The sequence below is a fragment of the Acartia tonsa genome, chromosome 8 (assembly GCF_053477335.1).
Source record: "Acartia tonsa isolate MP-2025a chromosome 8, ASM5347733v1, whole genome shotgun sequence".
Classification (NCBI taxonomy): Eukaryota; Metazoa; Arthropoda; class Copepoda; order Calanoida; family Acartiidae; genus Acartia; species Acartia tonsa.
The window spans coordinates 18,812,378-18,827,201 of NC_137267.1; the positions used below are offsets into that span (position 1 = coordinate 18,812,378).

Below are 14,824 nucleotides of genomic sequence, written 5' to 3' on the forward strand. Positions count from 1 at the left end.
GTTTATATGGGTCACTTTGCTTCCTCCAGCCGTTTGGGAGATGGCTGTATTTAAACTTATTTTGTGAGAATGATGTCCTTAGAATTTGGTGTTGTTCCATTAATTTTTCCCAAATCACATGATATAGAAAAACAGGTTGAATGATTTGTTGAAAACTGTAAGAAATTGCCTAAGCAAATAAAGAAAATAAGATAGTGCCTGTTAATTTATATCAATGGTAAGTTGGTTAGATTAAGCAAAGTTTTGTTTCTATAAAAAAAAACATTGTATTTGTATCGTATTTCTTTTCATTGCATCTCTGCGTGTTATGACTGTTTTTGGTCTTGTTCAAACTTTATTCCAGCTATATTTTTTATATCGCAGTTAAGAGTTATAATAAAAAGGATGAGATCCATAAATCGTGAAGCTCAAAAATTATGAATGTATATCAGGAAAAGTTACTATAGAGAAGTGTCATACAACAAACACTGAACTTGATGAAATAGGGAAATCACAAAACCCTTAAAATCACAAAAACTTAAAAATCTAGGAACTGATTGACAAATCTTCATGAAACTTGATAGAACTATTTAGAATATGAGCATATTTAATCTCTGATAATTTCAGCCTCAATAGGAATCGAGAAAATCACGAAAACCTAAAAATCTAGGAATCGATCTAGCACCTCAATTAATAGACAAATCTTGGTAAACTTGGTAAACATATGTAGAATGGTAAAACAACTAATCCAAGAAAATTTCAGCCCTCTATCTTGAAAAGGAGTTGAGAAAATAACGAAAATCTGAAGATCTAGGAATCGATCTAGCACCCCAAATAACAGACAGTTGGACAAAATAATAGATTATATGGACATATTTCATAGGAATCTTCACCAAAAATTTCAGCATTCTATCTTAAATAGAAGCCGAGAAAATCACGTTTCCCCCATAGCGTTACGGACTGACGGGCGGACAGACAAAGTGAATTATAGAATAGCATCGCTACAAAAAAAAACAATATTATATTTTCAAAATTTATTAAATAGATTGTGATAATTAAGATTAGTGTACATGCAAAGTTTAGGAAATACTTTATAGTTTCAGTGTAGATGCCTCATTAATACCAGTTCTGAAAAAAGTTATTGATAGCATCGTATAATAGACAGCTTTTCGCGGATATCAAAATGAAAATTATAAAATCTGCTTTGTTAGCCCCGAATGCCGAAGGTCCGGTCTAACAAAACTGATATTTGATTTTATGATTTTTATTTTAATATACGTGGAAAATTTCTGTTATACAATGCTAAACATGATTTTTCAGTATGGCTAAGAACTGTTTTTAATTATAATAATCGGTTTCGAAGTAATACTGGAAAAAAATAGAGTATTAATATGGATGAAGAATAAATGTGTATAATATGACAGGGGAAAAATTTTCGCCAATTTAGCTAGGTAACATGGACATCACTGCTCAGTTGGTTAGTTTGTTCGTCCAGTAGGGGGAGAATGGATGGGATAATGGTGGTGGAAGGGGAAAATAGTCATTTTAGCCTGCTGTGTATTTTACTATATTAGAGAACATGAAATTCTGGTGTAAGATCCAAACAATGATATATTTATTATTACTAGTGGCTATGCCCCTAGAGGCCTCTTGACGAACTTGAGAAAAGTGGTGGTAGGGGGTAATTTTTGTGGATCTTGGACAAAGTAGCTTCGGACAAAGTAGCTTCGGACAAAGTAGCTTCAGGACAAAGTAGCTTCCGGACAAAGTAGCTTCAGGACATTTACTTAAGAAAAGTAGCTTCCTTAGAAAAATAGGAAAATATCTACACAGAAAGAGAGACATAAGGAAAGGCATAAAGACAGAAATAAAGACAGACAAAAAGACAGACAAAATGACAGACAGACAAACAGAAAGGCGGACAGAAATTGTAAAAATTTTTAAAAATGTTAAAACGAATTAAAAATTATAAAAAAAATCGCCGAACCATTTTTAGTAAAATCCACGATCCACTTTTTGTTAAAATTGTTAAAGTTTTGTTTGCTTTCAATAAAATTAGAAGTTAATGTACATTAAACATTCTTACATAGGTTAGGTTAGGTTAGGTTATAGGCAAGGGGGCCGAGCGCCCGCGGCTAGGCAGGCCAGGGGGCCGAGCGCTGCGGCCATAACCTTTATTACTATTAGAAGCTACTTTTCTTAAGTAAATGTCCTGAAGCTACTTTGTCCGGAAGCTACTTTGTCCTGAAGCTACTTTGTCTGAAGCTACTTTGTCCGAAGCTACTTTGTCCGAAGCTACTTTGTCCAAGATCCATTTTTGTGGGTGATTTTTATTCTTGCAGCAAATTCTCTTTTAAGTTGAAGATATTCTCCCCCAAAGTAGTTATAAACCTTCCCGGGACCAGTAAAAGCAAACAAATATAAAAATTATACTTATATTTAATTTTAATCTAAAAAATCACGAAACCTTATTTGTAAATGGAGAAAATCATCCTATATTCTTTTCATTTTTTCCTATATTTTGGGACATAAATAATTTATGACGTAGGTAAGTCCGCTAAGATCTCGTATATGTTTTATTTAATCAAGGAAATTTTACATTAAGGGGGTGTATGTAACACCACGCAACCGAGAAAATTAACCAGTAAAAAATCATAATACCTTTCAATAGTTAAATTTCGTCATTTCAGGTTCTCAGTTGATATCTAGAAAAAAAAATTTTAAAAAATTCTTAAAATTCCAATTTTGTAAATTTGAAAAAAAAATTTGTTGTTTAAGATATTTAATTTAAACCATGATATAATCATTAGAATATAAAATTACCCTAGCCATGAAGAAAATAAGAAAATTAATGAAAAAATTATCTCAAGAGTAAGTGGGTTAAATTAAGGAATAATTTCAATTTGATTTTCAAACAAGCATTAGATTAGATCTTTTAAGGGTCATAAAGTTAGGGATAGATCAACTTGCACAAAAAATATTATTTCACCTGTGTCGGATCGGTTGATTAGTAATGTGCCAGCATGTCGTCGAAAGTCTCGCCGAGCTCGTCAGCCACCTTCTTGATCTTCAACTTCTCCCTGTAGATCTCGTCCTCAATATCATCAATTCTTTGGTTCAACTTGGTGATGTTCATCTCTCCGTACTCGTATCTACAGATAGATAGATGGATAAATAGATGAACTTATAGATTCCATTTATCAACAAAATGATGTTTATCTTTTATTCCCATCTTTAAAATTTTCCGAGTTTATACACAAAAGCGAATTCATAAAAGTTACTCATTTTTATCGATATACAAATGAATTACAACTGGATGAATAGATGGAATGATAGTTTCTTTGATTCATTTAAGTGATAGATTGTATAGATAAATATAGATAAATTGACATTAGATAATATACAGCTGGATAAATATAAGGACTGCTAGATTCTCTGGTACAATGTGAACCATACCTGCCTTCAGCAGCCTTATACTTCTGTTGGATGTTGAGAATTTTGTCCTTCAGTTTCTCCTCTCTCTCCACGGCCTTCTCAGCAGACAATTCAAGCTGCTTCATATTCTCACCTAATCAATGGATAAGTTAGGAGGGAGTTAAACAATTAGATACTTTGTTACAATAATTGCTTTTAAAAATATATATTTCTTAAGCATAGGCTATGTTTTGTTTCTTTATTATTATAATTTGTAAGTAAATGGTAGAAGACCTCCACAGGTATAGGGCCCTTACAGAAAAAAAATGTTAATAGTTGGGTTGGGTTTAAGAAATAAATTTAGAAATAGGTAAATAAATTATATACAAATAAATAATAAATAAATTTATTCTTATACATTCTTGGATAATCATTGTTTGTTTATCAACAATATGGTAACTTTAAACTTAATTTGTTCTCTTTATTGAATTACACATTTTTATTTATAATTCTTTGATATGAATGTTTATTTAATCAAAATTCTTGTAAGGTCAATTAAATAACAACATTTGTCGACATTCTTAGCAAGGCATGTGAAATGAATAGATAAAATAAATTAGATACCAAAAGAAAATAATATAATTATAATGACAAGTTTAACTCCTAGTACGCTATAGTTAACAACCAAAAACCAAAGTAATTAGAAATGGAAAGAGTGTTAATAAGAGAAATTTTACTGATTACGATTAACTTTGCTGGAATTCAGAATTTGCTGCTATCATTTTAAAATCAAATAACCCCAATTTTTTTATTATGAAAATTCTCTTCCCTTCCGAATTCTACATTTATGCTACTTTAAAAAAAAACTACTGATACCCCAAGCAACATTAAATGTATGTCTAGAAAGTCTTAAATCTATTTTAACCTGACCATGCAGATATAAATATTTTTTGTTGTTGTAATTTCTCAGAGAGATTTATTCACTTCCTGGTAAAATAAAGTTTAATCCTTTTGTCAGACAGATCAGGGATAATGTGTTAAACATATTACACAATTTTTTAATTGCTTTTCATTCACTTTACATTCAAATTTAATTTATATTTTTAATTCAAACACTTTGAAATGATAACTAAAAGTGTTAAGAAATAAACAGCAGAATTTGAACTCAAACTTATCTATCTTTAGTATCTATCCACTTGATAAGATAGGTCCAAAAGTATCTACCCCTACTTTTCCCTTTTCCTTGACATAAACAAAGCATGTGACAGTGTAATTACACAGTTATTCTTTCTTAATCGTCTTCACTTTGTTAAATTTGTTTCGGACTTTATTTAAATTGACTTTTCAGTTTTATATACAGTAAGAGGTATTCTTGTGTATAACAAAACATTGCATTGGTGCTATAGACATTTGTCCATTGTTAGCTATGAAGATTGATTTTAATGGTATCTATCTAATTATTTGTTAAAATTTCTATAAATTATGTATATATTATTTCAATATGACTCAAAACTGGGTTTGTTACAATAGAAATTTAACGGTCTCGAAGCTATGCTAGTAGAGTTGGCATAAATTACAAGCAAGATGAAATTGCCTAGAGATGAAGGGGAAATTAAGCTATTTATTACACTAGTCCCAAGAGTTTTATAAAAAAAGAGTTTTCTTATTCGTTGGATACAACTTTGGGAGTTTTTATCAAATTTTGATTGGTTTGTTCATGAAGTTTAAAGTCCAAACTTTCAAGAGAAAGGGTAATTTTGTGTATCATTATTCGGATGTACATAAATATATCGGCCATTGTCTTATTCCCTTAGATCTCTAATAAAAGCCTGCTTCGCCCTATTAACAAATTAAACCTACCAACAGCTTGCAGTTCCTCCTCAATTCCCTTGAGCTTAGTTTCAGCAAGCTCTGCCCTCTCAATAGCTCTCTTCAGCTCCTCCTCCTGTTAACATTATTCTTTTTTAAAAACGTGAACAATGAACTAAATATTTCGAAATATGATAAGAAAAAACAATTGCATGTTCTTAGATCTCTGTTAAAAATACATAAAATTTATTTCAAGTGTTATTTTTATACTTTTGGAAGTAAAATAACAAATCCTTCCATGAAACAGCTCTAAATATGTTCATATATTTAAGGTTTAAGTAATCTGACCTTAATAAAAGTAATAATTATATTATACGAATTAGTAAGTTTTTTTGTTGTAGCGAACAACCTCATTTACATGAAGCTTCTTATAGATCCAGGGAAGGTTTTTTGCTATTTTTGGGGAGGGTATCTCCACACTTTTTGAAACTCAATTGATAATGGTGGGGGTCAACTTAAGTGCCCCTAGAGGCTTCTAGGGGGCGTAGCCGCAAGTTTAAACGTATAGAATAAATAGATAAATAAATATAAAAAGATAAATCCCTGAACGCCGAGCTTTCTGCTGAGCTCATCCAGCTTCTGTTCATTGTCGGAGGCCATCTTGGTGGTCTGTCTCAGGTTGTTGTCCAACTCCTCAAGGGTCACCTCGTTGTTCATGCACTTGGACTCCACGATCTTCACCTAAAATTACAATGTTTTAATTATTAGAAGGGATCTTAATACAATGGAAGATTAATTGTTATAACCCCACAAAATAAACTACATTTCCCCTTATGTAGATTATAATAATCTGTTTAAAATGTAAGCATTGACACTGCTAGTTTGAACCAACCAATCAAAACTGAATAAAAGTAACCCACGTTTATGAGCCAACAAATAAGAAAACGTCGTTATGATACTTTGGGTACGAGTGTTACTTAAAGTTCAATGTCCCCTTCCTTCCTGATTATCTTAAGGGGTAATACAATAGACGTTAAATTGATGAATTTTCTTCCTTAGGTTAGGCTTTTCTACTGTACTATATGATCACTGAATATTTGCTTGTTTGCCAATCTATGATTTGATTTTCTTCGCTACTTATAAATGTTGACATCCTTGTTTAAATGCTAAAATTGTATATTATTAGGGGAATATTCAAATAAAAAACTGAACAATATATCATTCAAGAAAGTCATAATTTTGTATTTTTCTGAAGCATATTTTGAGGGTACAGCGTAGAACCATCACGCTTGAACTATTTTTTAGAAATATGTCAACTTTAGGCAGGGAGGGAGGGGACATTGGACTTGAAATTAAATTAGTACTCATATTTTCAAAAGAAATGTTATCGTTATCTTATTCGTTAGCTAAAAAACTTTGGATTATATTTAGATTGGCTGGTTTCAAACTAGTATTGTCAAAAAGTTAGTGCATTTATTTTTTTATTATTTTATAGTTAATTTAGAGTTACCCTTAGTAAAAAACAATATTATGAAAAACAACATATATTTTTTAAAAAATCCTAAATAAACTATGTTTTTGATTGCCTTAATACTGCATCTAACATCCTTCTATCCTTAACGTATAGCTCTTATCATTATAAAGGCATGTTAAAATTGCCAAATCAGTTTTAAACATTTATTACAATTCTTGTCAAGTTGTTTCAGAAAAAAAGATTTATCCGGAATTTTTTGTTCAAAATAATTATAAATATTAATTGGTTTGTTACTCTATATTTGTCCGTTTGTCTGACATTCCAGACATTCCAACTCTGGAACTTCTTTCTTTTTTTGATTGTTTTTTTTTATGCTGGTTTATACATACTAATATATAACAGTTAGGAAGGCTGTATTAAGAACGCTTCATCTCACACGTGATCTAATATGACAAATTATGATTTTAAAATTTTTCTAGATTTATTTATTTTGTGCTAGTCACCCTCACAAATATATTGTTTTCATTCTAAAGAAAACAAACAAAAACACGAACTAAGTTAAACAAGTCCAAGAAAGTTTAACCCTTAAACGGTCGGTAGAACAGCAAACCTTGCAGGGTCATCAAAGTAAAGAACGAAGATTTTATTGCTCAAACATAGCATTTTACATGGCCAAAATAATAAAATATACTATAATAGTACAAAACAATATGCAATTCAGGTGACATTTTTATGTTCCAGGTATGAACCTGCAGGTCCTAATTCTCTTATTGCCGCAATTTTTGACATAGAAACTTCAAAATTACATGTTAGAAATATAGAAAGATATATAGAGTGAGTGATGATTAAACAATTGAAAATCACGAAGCCTTTCAAAAATATCTAAACAGGCCAAGTAAATTATATACTGAATACTCGTTGATCTTCACAGCAAATTATTCCTATGACCACAAGGTACAAAATTTAAGGCGATTAATCTCTATAATCGTGTTCTAAAAATGAAAGTCTTGAACAAAATATTTTTGGAAAAATTTACGCAATTTTGCAAAAAGTATATTTAGAATTTATTTAATAACTTTTGATTAATATTCTGCTTATTCAGTTTTGACACTCTACAAGTGTTCATATTCGTTTATTTTGCTATTTGATTTCAGAGCTTAGCTTTGATGGATATTGTCATCTTTGATAGATTATTTCTTATTTTTAGAAAAATACGCAAAAACAAGTTTTCCTAAGGTGACAAAAGAATTCATTTAGAGTAATCTTAGACCCTAAACTTTGTTTTAACATAAAATAGACTTTTAGCTATAGAGGGGCAATTTCAATAGATTTTTAGTATAAAAGATAACATCACAGACAAATTCAGAGATATAAAAGTAACAGGTAGCTAAATCAAAATTATATATACTAGTTTAATGGATAGTGTTGAATTTAGAACAAACGTTTTATAATGATATAAAAAAAGGCAAATTTGTCTGATATTTAAATCCAAAAATAAAAATAGAGAAATAGATGCAATGAGAAAGTAGTTTTAAAATAGTTCAATAATAAATTCTCCAATTGAAAGCCTTTATTGGCTCAAGACAATTTGCAACTTTGTTTTGTCAAATCTAAGAGTAGTAAAAAAATAAAAACATATTGAAGGAATGATAAAGGAAAATTTCCTTGTGTGTTATTTTCATCTTTTAAAAGCAAAGCTTTTCTATTTTTAGATTGGATCCTTATATCACCTATCTAACTATCTATCAATCTGTAACGTTCATTAGTATCCTCATAGAGTGTACCTATCTAATTAACTATCTATGTATCTATCTATCTATCTGACTAACTATCTATCTATCTACCCAACCTTCTTCAGAACATCATCAGCCTCCTTGGAAGTGACGGCCAACTTGGTGACTGCGTTGGTTAGAGTATATATATCTATCTATCTACCTAACCTTCTTGAGAACATCATCAGCCTCCTTGGAAGTGACGGCCAACTTGGTAACTGTGTTGGCCAGGGTCTGCTCGGACTTCTTGGCTTCCTCCTCCATCAACATGATCCTAAAAATATTCATGTGTAATATGGGTTTAAATTTACTAGCTACTACGCCCCCAGATTAATATAGGGGCACTTGAAATGGGAAGGGGGTTTGTCCCCCCATATTAAATCTTAGTTTAGATAGAAAACTAAAAAATATTTCGAGGTTGGGGGCTTTTTTTGGCAGAGGATGGTGGTCCCATTCACAAAATAGTTATAATTTAATTTATATTTAATGATTGTAATTATAAAAATACAAGGCGATTGAATTTTTCTCCTCTCAGATTTATACTTATCGGTCCGTAACGCTAAAAAGGAAATTTATTTTTCTCGGCTGATGTTTAAGATAAGTTGCTGATTATCTTTGCTAACATACCAGTTTCCAAAGATTATCCAGTATCCAGCATCCAACTTGATTATTGATTATCTACTATGATGTTACCTACGAGTAAGTGCAGCAATATCAGCCTCCACCTCCTTCAGATGCTTCTCCTTCTCCTCGAGTGACTCCAGAGCCTTGTTAAGCTTGTCATTTGTCTCATCAAACTCAATCTCGAACCCATGGACCTTTGTAAAGGTAAGAATTTAAAGATTTAGTCAGAATAAATGAAATATTGGTTTAATTCGCATAAGTGAGTTGGCTTTAATTACTTTTATATAAGGAATTAAATCCAAGAAATATAAATTTTTAAAATAATTTTGTTGTTGTCAAATTTTTACAACAAAAAATATAATACAATTTAGTGTGTTTTAGTGGCTTCGCCCCTAGCAGCTAGGGGCTCTATGAGTCTACATATATTCGAAGAGGAAGGGGTGTAAGAATAGCCAAAAACCATCGCAATTTACTTAAATTTAAAATTAAAATAGCATAAAAGAAGGACGTCCAAAGGAGGGGAAGGGGGGGGGGAGCGGGTAAAGTGATGAATAATTTCCCCTTAAACGAATTCTAAGGCTACCGTATACAACAATAAAGTTTTTCTGTAACTTTAATGTTACCTACCTTTTTACCATAATCTCTGATGTCACAGTCCGCCTGGTCGGCTATCTGATTAGACTGTTTGGTCTGCTCTTCAAATCTAAATTATGAATAAGTTATCGCAATCTTATGCACTTTTGTTTTATTGTATGTATATACTAAAATAACAGGATGCATATCTGTTTGTCTGTCTGTGCCGAAAGATCCATAACCGCCGAACCAATATGTATTACATTGTTGCTTTTTATAGGTCATAGATATTTTTTTTTAATTTAAGGGAGTGTACCTTCAACCTTCTAAAGAAATTGCCCCTAGAAAAAAAACAGCGAAGATTATTGAAGGACATTTCAAATATTCTTATTTAGAGAGAAAAATGTTCTTTCATAGGATTGATAGGTATGTAATGGTTTTGGTAAGGTTTCCTGCTCTTTTTCTATGGGAATGCATCCAAAGACGTCCAAGATTTTTTTATTTGCGTGGATGGGGTAAAATATTTAAAGTTTCATTCAAAAATTCATTTCGGGAGGGCGGGGGGCTTGAAATCTTTATATCATATAGGCAAGGACATATAAGCTTTTTTTTATTTGGGGAGGGTAAAAATTTAAATATAGAAATTTTGAGGGGACCTACATAACCCCAAATTCATTTTAGGGGGAGGGTGGTAATCATCCGTTTACCCCCCTCCCCCCTTGTACGTCCTTTAATGCAGCTTCATGCTGCCAATAGATCTGCAAAATTTATACACCCCTAAGTGCCGCCTCCCTGATAAATATAATTAGGAATGCCCTGACCGAACAATTCTTTACGATGGATCATTAACAATGAAAGAAAGTGCTCCATTAAACCCGCAGATTTCTAAATCTTCCATAAAAGCAATTGAATCTTGTACATTGTAATCATTAATTTTTGTTTTTTTTTTAATGGGGAGGGGTGGGGTGAGGATTTTGTTATTTTCTATCGTTTATTTATCTAACATTAACCTAGCAAAAATAAGGTTTAATTGTTTTTTCAATTACTTTAAAATTCCGTAAATTCCCTCAACGAAACCCTTAAATGGTATAATACGATATAGCAAATCATGTTATACTGTGTTTTAATTCAATTTATATAATAAAATATCCTTAACAGTTAGGGAGTTGAATCCATTTTTATAGAAGCAGAAATATAATCTATGATTATGGTTTGGACCCTCTAAAACTGTAATCTACCCTTCCACTTTCCCCTCTCTTGGTGAAGATATCTTCAACGCCGATACGATTTTTGAAATATAAGATTCCACTTTTGTCTCTCTTGTTAAAGATATCTTCACCAAGAGAGGCAAAAGTGGAATCTTAAATTTCAAAAATCGTATCGGCGTTGAAGATATCTTCACCAAGAGAGGGGAAAGTGGAATCTTACATTTCAAAAATCGTATCGGCGTTGAAGATATCTTCACCAAGAGAGGGGAAAGTGGAAAGGTAGATTATAGTTTTAGAGGGTCCAAACCATAATCATAGATTATGTTTCTGCTTCTATAAAAATGGATTCAACTCCCTAACTGCTACAGTTGAAATTTTCAACCTAAAGATTTAAGATACTTATTTTTTTGTAAGTAAACTAAAAGTTCTAGAAAGCCGTAAATATACGAAAAATAGTTTTAGAAAAGGATAATTTATTATATCATATAACAAAATAAATAAACTATTTGTTTATCTGTCTCTATATCTATCAATATAACTATATTTATCAATAAATTTGCCTGTGTATACAGGCATTAAACTTGAAATCTTTATATATTTATCCATTTATATATCTATCTATCTTTACGTCCATATACCTTTATCAATCCATATATTAATATAAGTAACTATCTATGACATCTATCTATCTATCTCCCCAAATCAATGAAGAAAATAAGATATTAAGATTAAATTTATCTATATATTTACAATATACATTTATATATTTATTTATCTATCTATCTAAATAAGAACCTGTTAATGATGGCATACAGCTGATCAGTTTCGTCCTTGAGGGACTTCATCTTCTTTCTGATTGCGTCCATGGTCACCCAGTTGTGGTGGAGCTACTCTAGAATAAAAACCTATACAAAAATATACAAAAATGTGTCAATTGATTTAATATTATTTGGATCTTACACCAGATTATCGTGTACTCTAATAAAGTAAAAAGCAGCTGGCTGAAATTACTAAATTTAACTACCCCCATCCCCTCCCCTCCTACTGGTTAAACGAACTTACCAATAAATTATGTCCATATTAGCAACTTAAATTGATAGCAATGTTACCACTGGTATAATATCCACGTATATTATGTATCCGTTTATGTGTATAAGAGGAAATAATGGATGTTAATATCACGCATTAGAGAAAAGTTTTTGTTTTAATATAATCATACATGGGGATGAATTAAAATAAAGGAAAGATTTTTTAGGAAGATTTGTCGATTAAAATATTATTTTCCAATAAAATACCTAATTCACTTAGTTTGAAGCATGATTTTTATTGTTAATTGTATTTTGTATATCTTGGACTTTAACAAAGCCCTTGACTATAAACTATTACTACATAAAAGGGTATTTAAAGTAAATTATAACAGATATGCAATGAAGGAATAGTATAATATAAGAATTTCATAGATATATATATAATATATTTATTGTTATTTTGGGTTATTTTTATATTTTGTGTAGCTTAGACTTAAACAGAGCGTTTGACGAAAATATTTTCCCTACAGGAGAAGCTTCATCTATAATACAAAGTAGAACGATGTCTGTATGTTTGTTTGTTTTTAACGCTAACCGCTGAACCGATCGGGTTCTCCTTAACAGGGTAGCTTATCATAGGTCCCGGGAAGGTTTATAACTATTTTGGGGGAGAGTACCACCACCGTCCCAAGAGAAATCATCCAAAGAAAAAATTACCCCCCCACAAAAAAATTTCTCTTCAATTTATTTTTTTAACTAGAAAAAAAAATTCAACACCCCAAAAATATTAGTTTTTTACTTTTTCTTTTAAAATCTAATGGGTTATCTAATTAAATTCCCCTCTCCTCAAGGGGCGCAGCCGCTAGTTTTTTTTTGATAACAAAGTCATGTTGAAATAATAAACTAGTGTATAACTGCTTTTACAAGATGATATATATTAAAACATTGTAACAATTAAATTATCCAAAATAGGTGCTATATATAAATACTAGTGGCTTCGCCCCTAGCCTCTAGAGGCTTCGCCCCTTGAGGTAATGGAAAGTCAACCCTACAGAATAATATTATAGTTATATTTTCAAAAAAGTTATTCTTTGCCCAATTACTCTTTGGTAAAATTAAACCCAGGTTGTGCGACGTATGCACAAAAATTTCAATTCGTAAAAATTAAACCCAGGTTGTTCACCGTATACACAAAAATTGAAAACCCTCCTCTCTAAATTTTATTTAATACCTATAATTGCGACAACTTTTTAAAGATGTCAATTTTTAAAAGTTACAAAAAGCCCCCAAAAAAATTTTGGTGAAATTTTTTTTTTTTTTTGGGGGGGGGGGTTCATGGGGGCTTCGCCCCATGGTGCAGTGGGGTTCCCCCAACCCAATTACTGGTTTTTGTTTACAAAAAATAAAAAAAAATATAAAATTTGGAAATAGGGATTTTTTTATTTTTAGGGGGGTTGGGGTGTCCCAACCTCCTAGAAAATAGCCTAAAACCACCAGAGGACCAGTAGGTATATTCCCAGAAGAGTAGAGCCCAATTTCTTCAGCAGTTACTGAGATTTTACAAAAAATGTAAAAAAAAATTTGGGGGGGGTGGTTTTTTTTTATTTTTTGTGGGGGTTGGGGGTGTCCCACCCCACAGGAAAATAGCTTAAAACCATCACAGGACCAGTAGGTATAATCCCTGAAGAGTAGAGCCCAATTGGTTCAGCGGTTACTGAGATCTTAAGCTTCAGACGGACAGACAGACGGACAGACGGACAGACGGTCAGACGGACAGACATCAAGCTACTTTGTATTATAGATGGATGTAATAAGTAATTAAGGGAAGCTTGAAAATGTTTGATTGCAAAACTTGAAAAGCAAAACCTAGGCACTTTCCATCACAACTATTGCAGATAACCAATTGAACCAACTTTTGTCTGTACTAACTTTACTTGCGAATAAGTTGCGCCTTTTTGGGCCAATGCATACCCAAATAACTTTTTGAAGTGTTTAGTTTTGTCACAGGTTTGACCAGAGCTGGATCTTTAAATCATTTTAGTGGTGGGCCAGATCGGGGTGAGCCGAATTTCAGCCAATCACAGCGCGGAATTTCACCACTTAAATGATTTAAAGATCCAGCTCAGGCTTAGAACCCTACAAATCCCAAGTAGTAAGTCAATAGTAAATTTTATTCTCAATTTAAAAAAATAAAACTTAAAACTTAGTGATGTGCCAAAAATAAGGTTTTTGATACTCTTAACCTTAATTTAAAGTTATAAAAAAATATTAATTTAACATTAACTGAAGATCTTAGCTATACGTGGTGGGCCGGATAATATAATAAGATCAACTACAAATTTAAATTTTTAACCCCTTTACTTAAAATGGAACAAAATCGTCTATCTTTATCATTATTGTTAACTCTTTATGAATCTACCTATCAAAAAAACTAAACAATAGGTACCTTAATTTAACCCTAAACTACAGATGTTAACCCTTGCTGCGCGGCGGGTGTAAATGAGCAAATCGGTGCTCCTGTCAGTGATGGTTGGCTGATAGCTCCGACTAAACTGAAAACAATCATCAAACAGTGTTTTAATAACAACACAATGTTGTTAGGCGGTGCTGCAACATTTAAGCAAAAAAAGGGTTTATTATTTTTTTTCTAAAATCTTACTATCTCCTAAAATAAACCACTTTATTAGTAATCATTCATTACATCCGCAAGTAAAAGTAGAAACTAATGAAGTAAAACAAAAGTTACTTAGTTATCAAAACTGGACGTATGGACGGAGCTAGATGTAGTGTAGATGCATATTGTATATTATATTCTCAACGTGAAATTTAATATATCTTTTTTCAGTAGCAGACGAGACAAAAAATATTTCTTTCATAAAATTACCACTTCAGCCAGTAAGACTGACAAAGTGAATTATAGAGTAGATAATCATTGCTGATAAC

The 14,824-nt window shown here is 31.6% G+C and overlaps 1 protein-coding gene across 2 annotated transcripts; it reads right to left on the reverse strand.

Annotated features, from left to right (window-relative positions):
* Positions 1-998: 998 nt before the first annotated feature.
* Positions 999-14,453, reverse strand: LOC145326170 (uncharacterized). Of its 2 annotated transcripts, none has more exons than XM_080169317.1 (11): positions 14,328-14,453; positions 11,649-11,745; positions 9,700-9,775; positions 9,142-9,266; positions 8,617-8,722; positions 5,805-5,943; positions 5,254-5,337; positions 3,436-3,547; positions 2,969-3,131; positions 2,641-2,684; positions 999-1,107 (listed from the first exon to the last, which is right to left on the reverse strand). In XM_080169317.1, the coding sequence occupies exons 2-9, from the start codon at positions 11,717-11,719 to the stop codon at positions 2,987-2,989; spliced, it is 858 nt and encodes a 285-aa protein (XP_080025443.1). In that variant the 5' UTR covers positions 11,720-11,745; positions 14,328-14,453; the 3' UTR covers positions 999-1,107; positions 2,641-2,684; positions 2,969-2,986. The 2 variants fall into 2 exon arrangements, with proteins under 2 accessions (XP_080025443.1, XP_080025442.1); XM_080169316.1 differs by having other exon boundaries at positions 11,649-11,758; positions 14,328-14,444.
* Between the last annotated feature and the right edge of the window lie 371 nt (positions 14,454-14,824).

Excerpts from the sequence above, each read along its gene's own strand:
- LOC145326170 (XM_080169317.1), bottom strand. The coding sequence starts at position 11,719 with ATGGACGCAATCAGAAAGAAGATGAAGTCCCTCAAGGACGAAACTGAT. Across the intron at positions 9,776-11,648 it reads CTGTATGCCATCATTAACAG|ATTTGAAGAGCAGACCAAAC; the intron begins GTTCTTATTTAG and ends TTCATAATTTAG. Across the intron at positions 5,338-5,804 it reads CAGAAAGCTCGGCGTTCAGG|AGGAGGAGCTGAAGAGAGCT; the intron begins GATTTATCTTTT and ends AATGTTAACAGG.